The 10,783-nt window shown below is 32.6% G+C and overlaps 1 protein-coding gene across 1 annotated transcript; it reads right to left on the reverse strand.

Annotated features, from left to right (window-relative positions):
• Nucleotides 1-2,715: 2,715 nt before the first annotated feature.
• LOC109003455 (receptor-like protein 56) lies at nt 2,716-9,548 on the reverse strand. The gene is made up of 8 exons (XM_035691454.1): nt 9,077-9,548; nt 8,465-8,623; nt 8,279-8,353; nt 8,034-8,198; nt 6,384-6,536; nt 6,133-6,291; nt 5,581-5,655; nt 2,716-4,910 (listed from the first exon to the last, which is right to left on the reverse strand). The coding sequence occupies exons 1-8, from the start codon at nt 9,525-9,527 to the stop codon at nt 2,716-2,718; spliced, it is 3,432 nt and encodes a 1,143-aa protein (XP_035547347.1). The 5' UTR covers nt 9,528-9,548.
• Nucleotides 9,549-10,783: the final 1,235 nt, after the last annotated feature.

The raw sequence follows: 10,783 nt of genomic DNA on the forward strand, positions 1-10,783 counted from the left end.
GTCATAAAAAAAAATATAATTTTGTGTGGGTATGTGCATGTCACGACCCTAAGCCGAGGCGAGGTATTATCTTGGTGGAACTCCTCTGGTCACTCGGGAGCGTGTGAAACTGAGTGACGTCCCCTGGGTTGTCGCTAGGCGACAATATGCTTGGCCAAGACGGGAACGCTCATAAAGAAGTCATGTGCGCAGTCGCTATCACAGGTGTGACGAAGAGAGTTAGGGTGTGCGGGTGGTCCCAAAGGGAGACCATGGTATACACTGTAATAAATGGTTGTGTATTGGGCACAAAGGGGTTTTTGACGTGAGTGGTTATAAGTAATGATTTTTGGGGTTAGTTGTAAAAATGAATATTTTTGGGGTTATTGATTCCACGACTATTGTGCATTGTTTGTTGTATAATTTCATGCTTAAATCTCTTGGATGTCGCTCTGCTAATTTGTTTACTAAGATTGCGAAATCTCATTGTGGTATTCCTACCTACGGTTCTGTTTCATGGAATCGTAGACTTTGATGCAAAGGAGGGGTATGAGCAGGAGGGACCAATCCCACCTGAGGAGTGACATCGCACAGGACTTTTAGCGTTATTTGTTGTTGGACCTTTATATTCATTTCCTTTATTTCAGCCGGATGACTATATTAACCTCTTGGAGGACTTTTTTTTGGGTTGTATTGTTGTTAAACTTTCTGGTACTTAGTTTTTGACTGCCTTATATTTTTCCACTTCATGCGTTACTTATGTTGTACATATTTTGCATGTTTGCACACACATACACATGGCGATGGGGTGTGTGATTTATGTGGTCATTATCCTGGTGTCATGACTTTCACCAAATCACACATGGGGGTCGAGGGTACCACAAAATATATTTAAAAACTCATTAGCACATCTCATGATGATAAGGAGGATCTTGCTTTAAATTAGCAAGATATAGTTATATCACATGACCTGTCGTGGAGTTGCACGTCACCCGCTTCCACCCATAACAACATCCAGTCTAAGTGGTCAACCCATGAAGGAAGAAGTTGATGATCTGAATAAGTGTAAGGGATGGATTTAAGATATGATGACTTGAAGTGAGGCAGACCAATTCTCTCTTCCTCCAAGCAACCTTTGTGGACAAGAGTTTGAACAAAAACCACTAGCACCCACGTGAGCAATGCCTTCATTGGTACTAAGCATGGTGACGCGCCCACGTCTATTTCTTTCTAAATGTTTTAGCTCTTATGAATTTTTTAGTTGTGTAACTGAAAATAATCATTAATTATGAGATTAGTAATGACCCGATTTTTCTTACAAATTTTTTAATTAATTGCAAGGAAAATAAATTTGTTGGTAATAAAACTTTTTGCTGAAAGAAATACTGTAATTTTTTTATTTTTTATTTTTTTATTTTATACATGGAGGAGGGGGGATTTGATCATTGGTTCTCTTAGTGAGAAACCAAGGTGTAGTCAATTGATCTAAAGGATCTTGGTTGAAATATTGTAGTTGGTAATATAAAGTAGTTTGCAATGAAAGACCGGTGAATATAAAATCCAACAAAAATGTTTCCTAGCTAATACTTTGAAATATAACCTTGCAATTAACTTTTTAGTACTATTTGTCATGAAAACTTTTATTGCAATTACAATGTTTATTTGCAGGAATAAATTTCGTTAGAAATACTCATAGTTCGTTGCAACTATTAGATTATTTACAAGGAGTTAATTTTCGTTTGCAAAACTCGTTATTGTCTAGGAAATGAAGTATCTTTTGTAAGGAGGAAACAATCGTTGTAAATACCCATCATTTACAATGAAATTATCATTGTTGTAAAAAACCTCATTGTAAATGATCATATCTCTAGCTTATAGTGAAAACAGACAAATCCTCCACCAAGAGTTTGGGATTAGGTTCAAGATCAATTGGTTGGAATAGAGATTTTGACTCAGTTAGGTCAACCTCGAACAACCTAAATCGTGATAGGTTTGGTCACCATTTTTTTTGTCACTAAACTAATGGGATTGGTTCAAAGGACTCGTTATAAAGGAAAATATTTTTAGCTACTGAAAACACTATCCATCATCAAGTAGAATGAAAAGTGTAACCGAACACCAAGTTTCATATTTGATCACAGTAATTAGTTGCTCATAATCAAATGCATACACAATAAGCTATTATCACTATCATGACACTTCCATAGAAAGTCAATATATCTAATGACATATTGACGACCTTTTTTAGACAATAACAAATATAATAGTAACACGAGTATATAAGATCCTCAATTAAATTGGAGCACTTTATTGCCAATAAGGATCAATATAAAGATGACTACTAAAACCCAAAAAGAACGTGACTTGAGATATCCAGAAGCACGAAAGGAAAACACTCGATTTATTTTATACAATTTTGTGGTACTTTCATCCGAACATGCACTGTGATGTTGTTGGATACAACTCATATATTTGGGCAAAACATCTTAATTTTTTTAATGTATACTTGATTTATTTAATCCAACCGACTCACATAGAATGAAGAATTCCTAAATATGGAAAACAATATCCATAATCAAATAGAATAACAAGTCTAAGGGAACACCTCTTTCATATTTCAGCCCAATAACTAATTATTCAAAACCAAATTCATAGATAAATGACCATTATTACTATCATTAAAGATACTGAAGAGAGTCAATTTATCTAATTACATAGATATTTTAAATAACCTTTCTAAGGTTTCAAAAAAAAAAAATAATAATAACAGTTGTATATAAGATCTTCAGTCAAGTTGGTGCATCTTTGTAGCCAATAAGGATTAATATAAAGAAGACTAATAACACCAAAAAAGTAAATGATGTAAGTTACCAAGAAGCTTGTATGGAAGGCCATAGGATCTACTTCATACCATTTTTCGTCACTTGCATTTGAAGACTGTGTTGGTATTGTATATGACTCATTTACTTTGGCGCAACTTTTATCTAGTGGTGGTCCACAAAGAAGTAGGTTTCCTTCATAGCTGCTTTTCTCAAATGTTGCAAATTGTCCTTTCATATCTGGAACTTTACCTGATAGGTTGTTGTTGGCTACATTGAAAACCTCAAGAAAGGTTAGATCAATCAATAATGAAGGAATCTCTCCACTCAAACTATTATGAGAGAGGTCTAAACTTTCCAAGAGATCCAATTCCGACAATGTTATTGGAATTTTACCAGTCAACTGATTATAAGATAAGTTTAGTGCATGCAATGAAGATATTTGGCCTAACGCAGGTGGGATGCCACCTGTTAGGTTGTTGCATGAGAAATCCAGTCCAGACATGTAACCAAGGATAGAACCCTTATAAGAACTATGCCTATATTTGGTTACAAACTCAATCTCTACTTCTACATCAACATATTCAAGATATGGGTAAGTGTCAACATCCCTGTTAGAGAAACCTTTATATGTGTAAGTTGATCCCATAAACAGATTGATAGAATCAACTTTTCCACTAAAATAGTCAAAACTAGGTGCCAGTGTCTTCCCAAAATATATGTCATGGAGGCATTGTGGTATGGTCCCAGAAAAACCATTCTTGGAAAGATCCATTATTCTTATCATTCTTAACAAACACAACTGATTCGGAATTATACCAGTGAAACGATTGCCACTCAACAAAAGTACTTTTAAGGCTTGAAGTTGTTTGATTTCAACAGAGATGCTGCCCGTAAACTTGTTATCTCCAATATCCAATGTCAAAAGAGATGAGGAATTGAAAATAACTTTCGGTATTGATCCTGTGAATTTGTTCCCTTGCAAATATAGGTGTTCAAGCTTTGGTAAATTCAAGCAAATTGGTAACGATCCAGTAAATAAGTTATGAGAAAGGTCTAAAGTACCTGTCACACTTAGTTCACATGGGATACGACCATAAAAACCATTGTTAGCCATAACAAGAGTTCTCAAGTATGACGTGTTCCCAAGCCATCGGGGGATAGTATCTGAAATTCTGTTGTTGCTGATATCTAAATATGATAGATAAACAGTTGAATTAAGTACTGGTGTGATACTTGTGAATTGATTATCATTCATTTGCAGAACTTTCTGGTTTGTCCCAACGAAAATTGCATCGCTGAAGTTGTTATGAGCAAGGTTCAAAATACTCAATGAGAAGCAACCTGTATTTAATCCTCTTGGGACCCCGCCTAAGAAATTATTTGAAGAAAAATCTAATACCTCCAAATAAAGCATGCCACCAATTGAGGAAGGAAGATTACCTTCAAGATTATTATTGGAAAGATTTAGATATAATAAATTTGGAAAAATCTTGCCAATGTTCTCTGGAAGTTTTCCATCCAAGTGATTGGTCGAGACATCCATCCAGGTCATATGCGTGTGGATCAATGTTGGTAAATATAACTGGCCAACAAAAAAGTTATTACGAAGATCTAGCACGCGTAATCTTGTATTGTTTTCAACCAACCAATTCGGAAAGCTTCCTTTCAACTTACTATGAGAAAGATTAACTATATCCAGTTCATACTGGACAAGAAGAAATTTCGGAATACTGCCGGTGAGCTTGTTCAGACTACAACTGGACAACTCAATGATCTTCAGCTGAAACAAAGGGTCCCAACCCATGGAACCTTCAGTTTCTATTTCAACTTTATTGTTTTGGCCGTTGAATCCAAGAACCTTAAGCTTAGAGTAATTGGCAAATAATTTGAATGAGAATATGCCCACAAACTGGTTATAATTGAAAGCAATGTACTCGAGACTTGTTCTGCTGGCTTCTACATATGATGATGAAGCATTTCCATTGAATTGGTTATCAGAAATATCTAACACCACAAGAGATGTCATATTGTTTATGCATGGAGGTAGGATCCCCGCAAAGTAATTGTAAGATAGATCTAATACTTCAAGCTTCTTCAATGCACAAAATTCTGTCAAAAGAAATAGTATCAAAATTGATTATCATTTACTCTAACAATCGGTCAGACCAATCACCATTATGTTCAATATAAAAAAAAAAATGGTCAATTCATAAGTAATTATAGATCATTAGGGTAATGCTAACAAAGTGTACATGCCTATGCAAAAGTAGTTTCCCAACAAATTAAGAAATGATTCCCAAGAACAAATTTGCACTTATATCCAAATTAATTCTCTAACTTGCTTAAATTGGCTAGTTCTACAAGAGAGATGGCGTCAAGTTAACCAGCTAACTATACAGATGGACTGTTTATGTTTTTCTCCCACCAATTAATTACCATGCCTCTTTTGATACTTATTCTTGAACTTTGACTTATAAGTGTAACTCTGATCATTTTTGCTTTTTCAGTATCAAGTATACCTTTGTAAAAAAAATTCAATTGATTTTATAACAAATATATATGTCTGAAGAGGCAAAAGTATTCTTAATATTAACCCTAAGCATCTCCAATTAAGTGAAAGTTGATAATTTCATCTTTTTCTAGTTATATTCTTGTTAAAACAATGGATACTTGACAATGGAACTTTGAATACTAATTGTTGTATTCTTCATGTGTAGTGGATGCAAAAGATCCGTAGATTGATACTAATTCTTCATTAGATGATCCAACTTTTTCTTACCTTGGGTTGCTAGCCGTCCACCAAAATGATTTCCTGCCAAGATAAGAACCTCCAAATTGCTTAAATTTGCTAGCTCTGCATAACAGAAAAAAAAAAAATAAAAAATCACATTTTAATTATAGCATAATAGAACTTTGTTGTTATAACATATATATTTCATGCTGCCATTATTGCACGAGCCCCTACTATCATTGATGAGTAGCATCCTTGCCCTAACCTCATTGATTTAGATTTAGATTATCAAATCAATGTTATGATTTCAAATTATTATTATTTTTGTTTCTACGGTAATATGAAATTGAAGTCTAAAATCTTGTCCAAATCTAAATAATCTTGACATTTGATTCAAAGTGGCACATGCAAATGTATCTGAAAGCCTACGAATCTGTGCATTAAAATTATTGTTCAAATGCCAAAGAGAAAGATTAATTCATGAGGTAATTTTTGTTTCCACAAAAAATTATGTTTTTTTTTTTAATTAACATGCATGCTATATATATGTCATATACATCTAACCTAGCTAACAAATGACATCCTAAAAAATCAACATACCTTTAGTTGGAAAGGATCCCGTCAACTCATTGTCTTTAAGATTGAGAGTCTTAAGAGATTTGATTGCAGCAATTGATTGAAGAAAACTAGTTTCGTCGAGGTAATTGTGAGAAAGATCTAATATCTCCAAATTCTCCAATCTTGACAACATTTTCCAACCTGTAGTTAATTTATTAATTTATTCTTATTATGAAACGAAGAAGAAATTTAGCGATTTAGAATGTATGACGTAATAATCATGAATACCTCACCATAATTTACTCCTTGCAAATCATTATCCGCAAGATTCAATGTCGTAAGGGATGTAAGCCTACTTAGAGATAATATGATGCTGTCATCAACGTTATTCTCAACAAGATTCAATGTTTTCAGATTTCTCAATACGGCAAGCCTTTCGAAAGTACCTTGCAAGAAAATTATTGGAAGACACAACAAAAATTGATTATAAGATTCAAATTCCTCATTCCAAGTAAGATTCAGATTTTATAAGGGATTTGATTTTACTGCAGCTAACGAATGCATGAAATAATTGATTATAGGGATAAGAAATTTATATACGAGATTATAAATTGATTATATATGTATGTATGTATGTATGTATGTATGTATTACACATACGGGGAGGAAGACTATAATAGAATACAATCACCATTTGCTCCTTGAGAAATTAAGAATAAATATAAATAGAACCCACTATTAGAAACATCCATTTTGCACACATGATGTGGCATCATCTAGACTACACATCTCCCCAAGTGAGTGTTGGAAACAATCAACTAGAAGCAGCCACGCAGTGAGTGCAAAGTGTGCACTGCTATAATGGCTTCTTTTTAGCATTAGTACTTAGAAATTAAACTAAATGCATTACAAATAGATTAACCTAAGATGGGTTACCGACTTACCATAGAAAATAAAACAATCAATGTCATACCTTAAAGATCAATTATAAATTAATGTGTAAATTACAACCTAATATTATAAATAAGAATTTCATTTAGTAAAATGAAAATAACATTAGTCCAACAACTATAATTTATTTTTATGAATTATTATATATGCATAATAAGATGAAGATAATGCCTATTGTTTTCAAATAATATTATATAGGAATACTAATAATGTTTTTAAATCTAAGAAATATATGTAAAAAAAATCCTAATTATGCTTTAATTTGTTCCAGAATATTTTAATAAATTAAAATCTTCAATTTAGATTATATTTAAATTATTGATATTTCACTTATTATTATTTTATTGTAATTAGTAATTAGAACAATAGAGAATTTACGTGAATTTTTAATAATGAACAAAAACATAAATGTAGAAATCAAATAAAATGTGCTGTTCATGAGGCTATAGGCTCTTTTATACTTATACAAATTATTTGAATTTTGAAGAAAAACTATAACAAAACATTGGGAGGCAAATGCTCACTATCGAGGCGAGCACTGCGGGAGAGCAAAAGTACTCGTCACTTTGCTAAAACTGGTCACCATTGGGGCCGGCGAGCAAAGAATTAATACTCATGAATATATATATATATATATATTTATATATATGTGAGAGTGGATTTAGGAAAATAATGACAAATTAAACAAAGTAAAGAGGACTAGTCCTGTATATAATTGAACAGTTTGGAGAACACGTACATTAATTAAGAAATCCAATATAAATGCTAAACACGTCATGATTCATCTGATCTAGAAAATTTAGTTTAATTACATGCAGAAAAATTCCAGTCATTTCTTAATTATTTCTTACCTTCAATATGATCTTAAACATCAAACACATCAAAACCATGAATTAATTCAGTTTCAAACTTAGTTTTACAGCTTATTAAGTTATTATGTATGATCTACTAAAATCGGTAAATACTATATTTAATTAGGGACATATAATTACCTTCAGCATTTACTCGTTCATGATCTGCCCAAAACTTATTCCTTGAAAGACTTAATGTCATAAGGGATTTAAGGTTACTTAGAGATGGTATGATGCTGTAGCCAAAGTTATTCCCATCAAGGATCAATGTCTCCAAGTTTCTCAGTACCGCTAGCCTTTCAAAACCTGCAATTAATTAAATAAATTTATTCATTGTCCTTTTTTAAAACAAAATAAATTTATCAATTAATTAAGCACGCACTTGCCTTGATTTGGGAGGGTACCATTGTACGAATTGAAGCTTATATCCAGCGTGTTCAAATTTCTCAACGTAACTAATTCTACATTAATAAATATCAAAGTTGATGATGAAGTAAGATCATTAGATACATGCATTCGTGAACGCTCTGATTTAAAATATATAATTAGATAGAAGAGATCACTTTAATTACCTTGTGCTGGAAAGTATCCCTCCAACATATTCCAAGTAAGATTTAAAGTCTTGAGCGAAGTGATAGCACCCAGAGATTGTAGAATGCTATTGTCATCAAACAAGTTGTAACCAAGGTTTAAATTTTCCAGATTCCTTAGGGTTGAAAGCTTTTCAAATCCTGCAAAATATATCTTAAGAAATTGATAGACTTTACAGATTGAGTGAATATTAATCTATATATATATATATATATATATCCGAGTGAGTTTAGAATCTTTGAGTGAAGCCGTATAATTTGCATACACCCTGAATACAAATTTATATCTCCTGGCCGGCCGTATATTCAAAGTGAAACACGTGCTTTAATGTTAGTTGGCTACTTACAAAATTACAGGTCCATTAGTACAGAAGTATTTATAATTAAAGACCTTTTATATATAAAACTAGTGTTTCGAACAAAAGAAACAACTTAATTAGGTAATTTTAGAATTTTAAGTTGAAATAATTCAAACTTTTCCAGGAAGGATAGACAAAGGCATTATTACAAATAAGATTAAAATTAAAAGCAATAGACACAATATGTGAATTTTAGAATATTATATATTAAAACTCTTCATTCCTCACAACATACCTTCATCTCGTATGCAACCATCGATTGCGTTAGAGGATAGATCAAGACTTCTTAACTCCTTGAAAGGCTCTAATAGAGACACATTTAACAACCATGGAAGTTCCTCATAATCTTTCACCCTTTGTTTATACAAATGAAGATTGTAATAAGGATCATGCATTAAATTGTGAAGGGACAGTTCTATCACATGACCTGTGGTGGAGTTGCACGTGACCCGCTCCCAACCACAACAATCACTCTTCTCATGGTCGACCCATGAAGGAAGAAGATCATAGTCTGAATTATAAGCTGTGAGAGACGGAATGGATATATTAAGAAATGACTTCAAGTGAAGCAGACCAACTCTATCTTCCTCCAAGCAACCCATGTACTCACGAGTTTGAACAAAAACCACTAAAACCCAAAGCAAAGCCTTCATTGAGAAATAATATTGTAAGACACCCATATTCATTTCTATCTAAAATCTGTTTGTTTTGACTGTTCTATTGTGAATATTGTGGCTTTCCACAACTCAAAGATATATATAAGGAAAATGGAACACCAGACTTTGAGTGTTAGAGTGGCTGAAATTGAAACTTAGGAGCTGTATTGACTTGGACTAATTAATAATTAGACCCATATCATACGCAGTAGTGGAGACCACTAATGCCTTAACTCCCACGTTTAGATAGATTATGGGTTGTGTTATTTTCCACATTGATGTTAAGACATAACTATAAATAATAAAATCTACATATTTTCATGAGCTGAAAATTTTGAGATAAGTGGTGATTTCATATGGTATTATAATAGATGTATTGAAGCTTTTAGGACAAATGGTAATTTTATATAGTATCAAAGTAGATGTTCTGCGTTTAAGTAGTTCTGACTGTACACTTAACCCATTTAGTTAAATATTTTACGTGGTGATTTTACAATTGACAAATAGTAATGTGCCTTTACTTTGGTAGATTTGTTTTTTGTAAGAATGGCAAATAAACTGATCACATATACTCAATATAAGTAAGAGATTATATAATGCATCATAATTTTTTCCTGTAGTGAGATCAGGATATTAGCCTTGAGTTCGTTCTTAATTGGTTCTTAGACTTTACGTGGCCTGCTATAGAATAAGAAAAATAGATATTATTTGATGAATTGTTCGTAAGAGTCTGATCTCAAGTCATTTACATCAATTAGTTGCCTTTGAAAGCTGGTGTCTAAGTTCTGAATTGTCCCAAAACATTCCTAACATGCAAAAGAATGGCACATTAATGGGAGAACGCGTATAGATCAGAAGACTTTGAATGTTCAAACTTCACATAAGTGAGGAGCTAAATTATTTCCACATTTGATATTGACGGATTGGAATCTAATCCTACGCATGAATAGTAGTGCCTTTAATTTCCACATTCACATGGATTGACTTTAATTAGTTTCCACACTGATTGTGACTGATATATATATAATTACTTTCTATAATATTCCATGATGTTCAAGATATGATGTACAGATCCAAAAAAAAATATTATAATTTATAAAGATCTACATTTTATATTACATTCCCTCGATCGACTGCTTGAGCACTAAAAGTACTCGTCACAATTATCACTCTAACTCCCCTTTGCACAGTACTTTTATTAAAGGGATTAGCATGTCCATCCCTTTATGCTCCCTCCCGTACTTAAAAAATTTTTAAAAAAGAAGTAATTAGCGTGCATGAGAAAC

This window comes from Juglans regia, chromosome 7 (genome assembly GCF_001411555.2).
Source record: "Juglans regia cultivar Chandler chromosome 7, Walnut 2.0, whole genome shotgun sequence".
NCBI classification, from domain to species: domain Eukaryota; kingdom Viridiplantae; phylum Streptophyta; class Magnoliopsida; order Fagales; family Juglandaceae; genus Juglans; species Juglans regia.